This window comes from Rhincodon typus, chromosome 24, assembly GCF_021869965.1.
Source record: "Rhincodon typus isolate 14 chromosome 24, sRhiTyp1.1, whole genome shotgun sequence".
Lineage (NCBI taxonomy): Eukaryota > Metazoa > Chordata > Chondrichthyes > Orectolobiformes > Rhincodontidae > Rhincodon > Rhincodon typus.
This window is the reverse complement of record NC_063355.1, coordinates 2,106,842-2,120,193: the sequence shown is the minus strand read 5'-3', so window position 1 is coordinate 2,120,193 and position 13,352 is coordinate 2,106,842. Positions and strand designations below refer to the sequence as shown.

The following is a 13,352-nucleotide window of genomic DNA, read 5'->3' as shown; positions in this document are numbered from 1 at the left end:
ATGTGAAGTTGCTCACTATGGCAGGAAGACTGAGAAAACGGAGCATTATTCAAATAGAGAACAATTGGGGAAATTCAAGGTGCAGAGGAATCTAGGTGTTTGTGTACATGCATCACAAAAAGCTAGTATATAGGCATAGCACATTTTTAAGAAGGCTAATGAGATGCTACCTTTATTTTACATGAAGATTTGAATATAAAAGTAAGGATGTTTGAGTGAGGCCCCATCTCGAAAACTGTGTACAGTTTGGTCTCTTTATTTAAGAACGGAAATAAATACATTACAGGCAGTTCAGAGGAGGTTTACTAGACTGATACCTGGAATGAGAGTTGTCTTATGAGGAAAGGTTGAAGAGTTTTCACTGGAGTTTAGAAGACTGGTGACTGGATTGAACTGTACAAGATTCGTAACGGTCTTGACAAGGTGGGCACGGGAAGGTTGTTTCTCCTTGTGGGTGAATACAGTACTAAGGAGGCACTGATTTTAAATTAGGGGTCATTGTTTCAGGGCAGATGTGAGGTTTTTTTTCTCTCTCAGAGGGTTGTTCTATTTAGTTCAACTTTGCCTTTGACAGTTTTAATATGGAAGGGCAAAATGTACCTGCGCAGGATGGAGGGCTGAAGGGCCCGTTCCTGTGCTGTACTGTTCTTTGTTCTTCGATTGGCAGTGGAGTTAGGGTCATTGAATAACCAGAGCTGGATAGATTCTTGTTTGACAAAGGTAATCAAGGTTAATTAGGGGTAGATGAGAATGTGGAATTTGAAACGTAGACAGATCAGTCACGATCTTATTGAATGACAGAGGCAGTTCCAGGGGCCAAATGGCCTACTTCTGTTTCTGGTTTACATGTTCATCTGTATTAGAGATTCCCTGTGTTTTGGCTGGATATTGGCTTGCCTTTTCGCGCTGGGCCCTTATTCTATGAAGGGGGATCACTTACTCCAGGCTTCCTGGAGGCAGACAATATTCACTCCACACATGGCAGCCACTTCCACAATATCTGTGATTCGTTTCTGAATTGCTGCAACCTGAGGGTTAAAAAGAAACAGGCCAGTTACTTCCTGCAGATCAGAATACCAGCCCATTAAAAACCTACAACAATTTGTAGTTTACAAAAGTTGCCATCAGTTCAGGCGAGGTGACTGTAAAGTTCCATCAACGTGTTCCTCCTGTCCCTGTTCCCATTGAATGGGAACTCTCTGAATGAAAAACGACTATCGATCCCCTGTGATTAATGTCCCCATTCAAAATTGCATTTTCGAAGACTGGTTCCAAGCTGTCTTGCCATAGTGTCATATAGAGGTGTCATTACTTATATTAGTCAAAAAATACAATTTCACCTCCCTCCCCAATACACAGTGCTCAAACTAAGACTGTCTCTTTTTTGGCAGGAAGAATCAAAAATAAGCATATTATCTAAACAATGAGAGACTGCAAAGCTCTGAGATGTACAGGAATCTGGACATCCCAGTACTTGAAATGCAGGTCATTAGTATGCAGGTACAGCATGTAATCAGGAAAGCTAACGAAATGCTACGTTTTATGTGAGGAGAATTGAATGCAAGAGTAGGGAGTACTATTATACAGTGTTGACTTCTTTGTGTGTAAATGCATTGGAAGCAATTCAGAGAAGATTTGCTAGACAAATACCTAGAATGGGCAAATTGTCTTATGAGGAAAGGTTGGATAGACTATATCTTCTATCTGCTGGAGTTCAAAAGAGTAAGCGGCAACCTGATTGAGGGATCTTGACACGGTGGAAGTGACAGGATATTTCTTATTGCGGGAAAATCTAGAATTAGGAGGGGGGAGGTCACTGTTAAAAAGTCATGCCGTACCCATTTGAGACATTGATGAGTTTAGTTTTTTTTCCCATTCAGAAGACAGTGAGTCTTTAGAACTCTGCTTCCCAAGAGGTGATAGAATTAGAGCTTGGAAAATTTTTCGGACACAGGTAGATAGATTCCTGGTAAGTATGGAGGTGAAATGTCATCAAGGGTAGACAGGAATTGGGATGATCAGATCATGTGAAGTTTTCAATAAGATTTATAGCTCAGGCTGTGGATGAGATTGTAGGCATGCTCGCCGAGCCAGTGTGTTTGGTTGCAAACATTTCGTCACCCTGCTAGGTAACATTGTCATGTGCCTCCCGTGAAGCGTCGGTGTTCTGTCCCACTTGTTATTTATACGCCTCAGTTTGCTGGGGTAGTTGGCATTATTTCCCGTTCTGTTTCTCAGTGGTTTGTACACAGGGTCTAATTCAATATGTTTGTCAATGGAGTTCCAGTTGGAACACCAGGTCTCCAGGAATTCCCTGGCGTGTCTCTGTTTGGCTTGTGCAATTATGGATGTGTTGTCCTCATCATTATGCGTGTGTAGTGAGACGAGTGAGAATTGGTCATGTCTCTTGGTGGCTAGTTGGTGTTCGTGTAACCGTATTGTCAGTTTTCTTCTGGTTTGGCCTATGTAGTGTTTCTCACAGTCCTTGCATGGTATTTTGTATATTACACCGGTTTTGCTGGTTTTGGGTATGGGATCCTTTACGTTCATCAGTAGCTGTCGTAGGGTGGTCATCAGTTTGTGGACTACTCTGATACCTAGGGGTCTGAGTGGTGTTGTGGTCATCTCTGCAATGTCCTTGATGTACGGTAGGGTGGCTAATGATTCTGGCCGTGTCATGTCTTCCTGTTGTGGTCTGTCTCAGAGGTAACGGCGAATTGTGCTTTTCGGGTATCCATTCCTTTTGAAGACTCCATATCAGTGTTCTTGTTCTGTTTTGCGTAGTTTCGGTTGCTGCAACATGTTGTGTCTTGTTTAAATAGTGTCCTGATGCAGCTCCATTTGTGGCATTGGGGTGGTTGCTAATGTAATTGAATATCTGGTCCTTACGTGTGGTCTTTCTATATACGCTCCCCCGTTGATTTTGCATTCTACCATTACATCCAGGAAGGATAGTCAGTTGTTGTTCTCTTCTTCTTTCATCAAGTTTATCCTGGTAAGGATGTTGTTTGCGTGTTGGTGGGTTTCTTCTACTTTAGTGCGTTTAATAATCACAAAGGTGTCATCTACATATCAGATCCAAAGTTTGTGTTGCACAGTGAGGAGCACTGTCCATTCTAACCTTTGCATTACTACTTGTGCAATCAGTCCTGATATTGGGGATCCCATGGTGTTCTGTTGATTTATTTGTACATGCTGTCATTGAAGGTGAAGTGGGTTAAAAGGCACAGATTTAGTAGTTTCACGGTGGTGTCCTTATTTGATGTTGTTAGTGTCCTGGGTTGCCTGCCTATTTGATTCATCCGGCAGTGTAGCAATTGTTTCTTTGGCTAGGTCGATGTTTATGAATAATAATAACACTGTTACATCGAAGGATATCATCATCTCATCCTCTTTATCCTGATGATGTTCAGGAATTCTTGAGATGAGTGGATGGAGTGGGTAGTGTTGTCCACTAAGTATTTCAATTTCTGTTGTAGTTCTTTGGCAAGTCTATATGTTGCTGTGCCTGGTAGTGAGACAATGGGTCTGAGGGGAGCCCCAGCTTATGTACCTTGGGGGGTCCTTGGAATCAGGATGTGTTGGATCCTTTGGCTTCATTTTTTGGTAGTCTGTCTTGCTGATGTCTCCTGAGTTGTGCAATTTCTTCAGGGTCATTGTAATCCGGTTCCCTAACTGTGGTGTCAGGTCTATTGCCATCTGTTAGTAGGTGTTGGTATCTGCTAGTAGTGCGTTAGCTTTCTTGATGTATTGGGCTCTATTGAGGATTACTGTCATGTGTTCTTTGTCCGCTGATAAGATTACAATATATTCCTGTCTTTCTTGAGTCTTTCCAGGGCCTTCCTATCTTCTGTGTTGAATGTGTTCCACTTTCCTTTTTGGCTCAGTGTTAGGACTATTGTCTGTCTGATGGTCTGTTGTACATTTTCCGTGAGTCTGTTGTTCTGTAGTGTCGATTCCAACGTACCTAGGAAGTCAGTCTTTTTGGCGTCTCTGTAGTTATTGTACACGAACTGAATTATAACTAGCTGAGAACTAGCTGAGTGGGCACCGTGGTCAGCATGGGCCAGTTTGCGCTGAAGGGCCTGTTTCCATGCTGTATTACTCTATGGCTCTATTATTGTAATATCTCTGACAGGGAGCACTGCATTGCAGTTTTAGCCTAGACTGTGTTCAAGCCCCCCATGAAATGGGCTATGAACCTTCTCTCTTTGAGGTGAGGATGTCGATCACTGAGTCAGGGCTGACCGTTGAACATATGACCCTTCTTTGATATAGAGTCATAGAGTCAGAGAATAATATACCATGGAGACAGGCCCTTCGGCCCAAACTGGTCCATGCTGACCACGGTGCCCACTCCAAATGCCCACATTCAGTCCATATCCCTCTAAACCCTTCTCATCCATATACCTAACCAAATGTTTTTTAAATGTTACTATTGTACCTGCCTCAACCACTTTCTCTGGCAGCCCATTCCATATACGCACCACTCTCTGCTTGAAGAAGCTGCCCCTCAGGCCTTTCTTAAACCTATCCCCTCTTACCTTAAACCTAGGCCCTCTAGTTTTCCATTCCCCATCCCTGGGAAAAAGACTATATGCATTCATCATATCTATGCCCCTCATGATTTTCTACACCTCAATAAGGTTACCCCTCATTCTCCTACATTCTGAGGAATAAAGTCCTATCCTGGCCAACCTCTCCCTATAACTCAGGCCTACTAGTCCTGCCAACATCCTCGTAAATCTTCATTGCACTCTTTCCAGTTTAACTATGTCTTTCCTGTAACAGTGTGACCAAAACTGTACACAATACTCCAAGTGCAGCCCGACCAATGACTTATACAACTGTAACCTAACGTCCCAACTCCAATACTCAATGCCTTGACCGATGAAGGCCAGCATGCTAAATGCCCTCTTCACCACCCTGTCCACCTGTGACGCTGCTTTCAACAAATATGTACTTGTATTCCTAGGACTCTCTGTTCTACAACACTCCTCAGGACCAAGTTCTACCATGGTTTGACTTTCCAAAATGCAACACTTCACACTTATCTGTTTTGAATTGCATTGGCCAATCCTCAGCCAGCTTCCTCATCTGTAATATTTGATAACAATCTTCGCTATCGATACCTAATTTTGAATCATCTGCTAACTTACTAATGATGCCTTGTACATTCACATCCAGATCATTTATATAAATAACAAATAACAAAAGGTCCCAGTACCGACCCCTGTGGCACACCACTAGTCAAAGGCCTCCAGTCCAAGAAACAACCTTCAACCATCACCCTCTGCTTCCTACCATCGAGCGAATTTTGAATCCAATTAGATAGCTCTCCCTGGATCCCATGTGGCCTAATTTTCATGACTAGACTGCCATGCGGGACCTTGTCAAAGGCCTTACTAAAGTCCATACAGACAAGATCCACTGCCCTATCCTCATTCATCCTCTTGGTTACCTCTTCTAAAAATTCTAAAAGATTTGTCAGACATGACCTCCCACGCACAAATCCATGCTGACTATCCCTAATCAGACCTTGACTATCCAAATGTTATTGTCTTTGCAAACAAACATAGGGAGAGGCAACGGCCCTGTACTAAAGAATATACACAGACCTGGAGGTTTCTGTGAAAGAAGATCAGAAATCAGACTACACCAGGTTATAGTCCACAGGTTGATTTGAAATCACAAGCTTTTGCAGCGTTGCCCCCTCGTCAGGTGTCATCTGATTTCTGATCTGGTTCACTTCAGTTGAACACTGGCACCACCAGGAAAGAAGCAAGACATACTGAGATAGTCTTAGCAATGTATAAGAAGTCTTATGCTTCACATTTTGAAGTGCTGCGTGCAAAATCAGGCATGTTATGCCAAAATTTTATAAAGCTCTGATCAGGTTCCACTAGAGTATTGCATCCACCTATACTGACCCAGCCAGCAATGCTCACATTCCCTGCACGAATTAAAAAATTAAATCAAAAATAGCCCAATTCCAAGGTGACTCTTCAGTGTACTGCTCCATAACCCATCTCGTACACACTCCAAGGATTTATCTGTCAACATTCGGCAGTTAGGTTTACCAATACGTAACCGGAAGTTGCACCTTATTACTATACCACACATGTTATATACACCTTGAATTTCCTGATTTATATCATGCCCTGTATTACCATTACTGTAAACAACTTCAACCAATGTTTGCTTTCCCTTGCTGACTCTTAGCTCCACCTACATTAAAAGATCAAGTTGTAAAATCAATCCAAGATCCTTTTTCTGTACTGATCTCATCCCTTATTAAAAATGCTACCCCACATCCTTTTCCTTTCTATCTTGTTCTCCCTAAATGATAAATATACTTGAATTTTCAGTTCTCAGTCATGGTCACATTATAACCATGTTTCTGTAATAATAATTAGATCACATCCATTTACCCCTACATACATTTTACATCATACATCATATCCTTGAAACTTAGCCTTAGACTTCTGAGGGGCTCATGTTCAGTATATTCAAGAGAGATTTTTATGGATTAAAAAACATCAAGGGAAATAGGGGCAGTGGAAGGAAATGGTGTTGAAGTAAACCAGCTATGATTTCATTGACTGGTGGAAGCACAAAGCGCTGAATGGCCTATTTCTGCCCTTTCTTAATGTTGTTTGGTACTTTTATTTGTTCTGGCAAAATATGTACCATATTGCAAATGTTGCATGCATTCAGATAGAGTGGCCCTTATCTGTCTTCAATTTTGCTCACTACTTTTCTACTTCCAGTTATTAATTTTGCTTCCCTTCAATTTGAGCACCCTCTCAGGTTCCCACCTAAACTAGGTGCCAATCTAGTTTAAATGCTGCCCAACAACATTGGCAAATTTCCCAGCAAATATATTCATCTCAGTCTTGTGTAATGGGAGATTACATAGATAATCATGCCCTACTGTTCCAAAAGCCATCACAAAGTGTATAATTGGAGACCACCAAAATGACCAATTTGCCTGACAGACTGCTACTCAGGACAATATCAAGTCATACAGGCTTATTTCAGTAATAGTGAAAACATTTAATTTTAACAGGGGTAGTGAAAAGATTTGTACTTTATGCAACTTAAACTTCAAGACGCCAAACACACACAAGATCACAATTAAGGCAAAAACAAATGGTTTAACTCATACACCACAGATGAAAAACAAATGTAGGCAGGGTAAATGTGAAGTTATATACTTCACTGTGAAAAACAGAATGGTAATATATTGGGAAATGTGGAAATACAAAGAGATCTGGGTGTCCTTGTGCACCAGTCAATGAAAGTAGACAGGCAGGTGCAGCAAGCAATTAGGAAGGCAACTGCAGCATTGGCCTTCATTACAAGATGATCGTGTTCAGAAATAGGGATAACTTGCTGCAGTTACACAGGGCTTTTGTAAGACTATACCTCGGAATACTACATTCAGTTTTCATCTCCCTACCTAAGCAAGGATATACTTGCCATACAGGGTGTGCAATGGAGGCTCACTAGGCTATTACTGCGGATGGAAGGACTGTCCCACAAGGACAGGTTATTTCACTGGGCCTATATTCACTAGAGTTTACAAGGATAATAGAGGGTATGATTGAAACATATATAATTCTAACAGGGTTGCACAGACTAGACGTTTGGAATCTCTTTTCCTTGGTTGCGAAGTCTAAAACTGGAGCACTGTCTCAGGATACAGAGTAGACAACTTAGCACTAAAATGATGAAACACGTATTGACCCAGAGGGTAGTGAATCTGTGGAATATGGAGAGACAACAGCCTAGTGTTATTATTGCTAGACTGTTAATCCAGAGACAAGTAATGTTCTGAGGACCGGGGTTCGAGTCCTGCAGTGGCAAATAGTGGAATTTGAATTCAATAAAAAGTCTAATGATGACCATCAATCCATTGCTGATTGTAGTGAAAACCCATCTGTTAACTAATGTCCTTTAGGGATGGAAACTGCAATCCTTAGCTGGTCAAGCCTACATATGACTCCACACCCACAGCAATATAGTTAACTCTTACCTGCCCTCTGGACAGTAAATATTGGACTAGCTAGCGATGCCCTTATCCCATGAATGCGTAAAAAAATTCCTTATCGCTGAAGACTGAAAAGGCCAAGCCACTGAATACAATCAAAGAAGAGATAGACAATTTTTTAGGTTTAAAACATCAAGAGATGTGGGAAGAAAGCAAGAATACGGCATTGAGACAGAGGATCGGCCATGATCATGTCGAACGGTGGTGCAGGCCCAAAAGGCCAAATGACCTACTCCTGCTTCTGTGTTTAAACAAAATTTTGAAGATGAAATCTCCAAACCATGAGGTGGAAAGTTCTGATTTGGCATCTGGCCTGTAGAGTGATGATTCTTTGATTCAATGGTTGATCAGGTAGACTTCGGTCTTTTCTTCGATGAATTCTTTATTTTCAGCTTTCTTGGCTTTTCTGTCTTTTTCCAAATGGAGGGAAGAAAAAGATGGAGAGACGGATGCTTTCTGGCTGCAGGATCCAGATTTTATTTCGCTCCACTGCTGTTCAAACTTTTTAAATACACTGCAACTCAACCAATCAGAGCTGTTGCCAGGCAGACTTTCCTCAACATGAAAGATTCTGGTTGTTGTTCAACTTCACATTTGCCCTCTTATTTTTTCCAAAAAGTAGCATTGTATTGCACAGCTCAACAATATGCAGATCTTGATTTTCAAGTTGCCAAATAACTATCCCTGGGTATACTGCAGTTTAACTTCCATTTCAGTTTATAGCTCAGAAAACCATAAGATTTAAGAGCAGAATTAGGCCAAGAGAAAGAAAGACATGCCCCCACCTTTAAAGGAAATGAAACACTGTTTTAAAGGTGCTTCAATCCTGGTTAAACTTAACACCATCAACCATCCCTTGTAAAGGATTTAAACAACTTCTTGCGATATGCTTCCCGAATCCTTAAACTATTTCCATACTATCACCTTCTTGCTAAGGCATCTGCTATTACACTATTCTTTCTGGAAATTTTACATTGAATTGTTGAATCAATAATCTTATTGTAACAATTTTGCATTTCAAGACTTTTTATTTCATTTTTATTTTTATTTAATTTATTTTTTATTTTAGTTCTTTTCTGCAATGGTTTCATGTTCATCATTAGGCTCTTCCAAATTTTTTTTATTGACAGGATTTGAACCTAGGTCCCCAAAACATTACCTGAGTGTCTTGGATTAACAGTCAAGCAAGAAAAGGTCAATAAAAAATTATAAAAGGCCAATAAAAGGCCATCAACTTCCCCTTCAAAATGTTGAAGAGCCAAGACTAATTCTAATTCAGGGGTGGCACAGTGGCCTCACAGCACCAGGGACCCGGGTTTGATTCCAGCTTCAGGCAACTGTCTGTGCGGAGTTTGCACATTCTCCCTGTGTCTGCGTGGGTTTCTTCCGGGTGCTCCAGTTTCCACCCACAGTTCAAAGATGTGCAGGCTAGGTGGATTGGCCATGCTAAATTGCCTGTAGTGTTCAGGGGTGTGTGGGTTATAGGGGGATGGGTCTGGGTGGGATGCTCCAAGGGTCAATGTGGACTTGATGGGCCAAAGGGCCTGTTTCCACACTGTAGGGATTCTATCTCCTTTTCCACTGTAGAGCATTTAGTCTGATATTGGTTTTATTTCTTAGAAAAGCACCTAATGGCCTTTCTATTCTTAATTCATCACTTGTAATAAGTCTGCACCTATCCCAAGTCACTAGCATCAACTGAATTTAAAATATTTCATCAAGTCAGTGACAGCCAAAAATGGTTCATTTATTAGGATTGCCTTCAACTTCTCAAAGGCTGCTTGGCATTATGCTGAACATACCAGCTGTACCTGTTTTCATAACAAATATGTTAAAGTGCACTGAAACTAGGCAAACCTTTCCGATAATACCCATACATTCCTAGAAATCTCATGTTTCCTATGTAGTTTTAGGAACAGGGAATTCTTTCAGAGCCTTGTTCTTGGCAATACTTCCCTTGCCCTAGGATATATCTGAGAAAATTATCCTCACTTTTGCAAAATCACTCTTGGCAAGATTTCCTACCAACCTAGCAAACTGTAGTTGCTTAAACAGGTCTTCTATTTTGCTTCTCAAGTGTTCCTCCATATTATGATATTCTCTAAATGAACTACACAGAAAACAAGTTATAGCTAAGGTGCCTAGGTCTTTGGATGCAACTGGGCATTTTTTTAAAACCTAAACGGCATCACCAGATATTGATATCACCCATTTGGTGCAACAAAGGCTGATATCTCCTTAGCTTTTGATGTTAATGGTACTTGTTAGAATTAATTTATTGAAGAAGTACTAAGAAAGGAATGAAGTTATACCAACCTTATCAATACCTTCTAACTGAGGAATTGAGTATGAATTGGTTTTGGTTGTAGACATGCTCGGTGAGCCAGTGGGTTTGATTGCAAATGTTTTGTAACCCTGCTAGGTAACATCATCAGTGCGCCTCCGGTGAAGCGTCGGTGCTCTGTCCCGCTTGTTATTTATGTGCCTCAGTTTGCTGGGGTGGTTGGCATTATTTCCCGTTATGTTTCTCAGTGGTTTATACACAGGGTCTAGCTTTCAATGTGTTTGTTGATGGAGTTCCGGTTGGAGTACCAGGCCTCCAGGAATTCCTTGGTGTGTCTCTGTTTGGCTTGTGTGATTATGGATGTGTTGTGCCAGTCAAATTCGTGTCCTTCGTTGTCTGTGTGTAGTGAGACAAATGAGAACACACTTGTCTCACTACACACGGACAATGAGGGACACAAATTTGACTGGCACAACACATCCATAATCACACAAGCGAAACAGAGACACACCAGGGAATTCCTGGAGGCCTGGTACTCCAACCGGAACTCCATCAACAAACACATTGAAAGCTAGACCCTGTGTATAAACCACTGAGAAACATAACGGGAAATAATGCCAACCACCCCAGCAAACTGAGGCACATAAATAACAAGCGGGACAGAACACCGACGCTTCACCGGAGGCGCACTGACGATGTTACCTAGCAGCGTGACAAAACACCTGCAACCAAACACACCGGCTCAGTGAGCACGTCTACAAACTCATCCACAACCCGAGCTACAAACCTTCATGAAAAATTTAAATGAATTGGTTTTACTTTTCTGTAATCAATGCAGAATCTAGTTGGTCCCTCCGGTTTAGGAACTAATAACACTAGAAAGCTCCAACTGCTTGGTTCAAATTAGGAGATGTTCTAGATATTTCTAATTAACCTGCTCAGAGATGTTATTATACACCTCTGCAGCAGGTGGAACTTGAACACAGATGTCCTGCCTCAGACACTACTGCCACATCACAAAGCCCCTTAAGAGACTCCTTTATTTTAACCTACTTTCTAATCAACCTGTTCAGAGATGTTACATACCTCTGGAGCAGGTGGGACTTGAACCTGGGCCTCTGGGTCCAGGGGTAGGGACACCATCACTGCACCAAAGACCCCTTAGAAGATTTTGCATTTTTTAAAAATCTATTTTTCCTTCCAACCAATACAGAGAAGTTATTACAAACAAGGCTTGAACCCAGGCCTCCTAGTCCAGGGGTGGGAACATTACCACTGTGCCACAAGAGGGCCCATTAGGAGATTTTGTAATTTTTTTTATTTAACCTATGTTTCTAACCAACCTGTTCAGAGATGTTAATACACTCCTCTACAGCAGGTGGGACTTGAACCCCAGGCCTCCCAGTCCAGGAATACTGACACTACCTCTGTGCCACAAGAGCACCCAATTTAACCTATGTTTCTAATTAAAGTGTTCAGAGATAATCTTACATACATGCAACAGGTGAGATTGAAGCTGGGTGTCTCAGTTGGGGTAGGGGCATTATCACTGTGCCATAAGAAGGCCCATTAGGGGATTTTGTAGCATATATGGAACTACTGTTTTCACCTGAGCTTGACTATTTGGCTTAACCACTAAAGATTTCTTTTTAATCATTACTGATTCCCCCTATACCCACAGCATACCTGTAACATGGTACACCCTGGTATATTTCAGTAGATTTTCTTTTTTCAAAAAAAAAATTTTAAGCAATTTTACTAGATCATGAACAAAAACAGAAGCTGCTGGAAAAGTTCAGCAGGTTTGGTAGCATCTGTGAAAAAATAATCAGAGATAATGTTTCGGGTCCGGTGACCCTTCCTCAGAACTAGATCATCCCTTTGCCCTGCTTCTAAATATGAAAACAGATTGTCTGTCCCAGTTTTTCAGTATTTACTAATCAAATTAGAGGAGGTAGCTTTGTAAACTATCAAGGATCCCAACCCAAAACGTCAACTTTCCTGCTCCTCTGATGCTGCCTGGCCTGCTGTGTTTCTCCAGCTCCATACTGAGTTATCTCTGATGTCACCATCTGCAGTTCTTGCTATCTCTGACCTCACCTTCTAACTCACATTTACTGTCCCTATCATCATCCACCACTCTTAACACCCGACATACTTGCTCTTTATCTTCCTCCCTTTGACGATACTGCCATAATACAATAATGTGATATCTGACTTTTCTTCCTGCCACCAGGAGTATCTATCTGATAAGTCACTTTACGAACCTTCGCAACTACCTTGTAAGGATCACTGAATCTCACTTTAAGATGACATCTTATAAAGAAAACATTAACACTCCCCTGGCTGAAATGTTCTGGTCGTAGTATGTTTGTCTGACTGTTCTTTTACCCTTGCCTGTGAAGTTTTTAGATGCTTAGGCTTTGTTTTACATGTTCCTGTGTGTCTCTCGAGACGCATGGACATATAATCTAACATTGAGGATTCATCTTTTCACCTTAAAAAAACTTTTCCTTGATCAATTTTAATGGCCCTCATGACCATTGATCAATTTGGATGGACTATTCCCAGTAGATTCATTTGGGAAGCACTGGTAGCAAAGACAAAGAAATCTAATCCATTGCCCCTATCCTATGGGTATTCACAGAATAGGCATCATGGGATGTGGGCGTCACTAACTGAGCACTGGTGGTGTAGGGAGTGGATGTTTGAGGATGTGGTGTCAATCAAGCCAGCTGCTTTTTACTGGATGATGCAAAGTTTTTTGAGCGTTGTTGGAGCTGCACACATCCAGACAAGTGGGGGATATTCCTTCATACCCCCGACTTGTGCCTTGTAGATGGTGGACAGGTTTTGGAGAGTCAGGAGGTGAGTTACTCACTGCAGTATTCATGCTGTGACATCAACCAGCCAAGTGTTTGCCCCGATTAATTAAAGGAGGCCAAGATGGATCATCCACTTTGCACTTCTGCCTGAAGACTGCTTCAGCCTTATCTTTTGCACTGATGTGCACTC

General features: G+C 41.5%; 1 protein-coding gene across 3 annotated transcripts in view; it reads right to left on the bottom strand.

Annotated features, from left to right (window-relative positions):
• Positions 1 to 13,352, bottom strand: part of upb1 (ureidopropionase, beta) — a 129,945-nt gene that overhangs the window by 95,375 nt on the left and 21,218 nt on the right. For all 3 annotated transcript variants that reach the window (XM_048611786.1, XM_048611785.1, XM_048611788.1), the window contains exon 3: positions 941 to 1,028. In XM_048611786.1, coding sequence (XP_048467743.1) covers positions 941 to 1,028 — 88 coding nt within the window. The remainder of the gene's footprint in view (positions 1 to 940; positions 1,029 to 13,352) is intronic.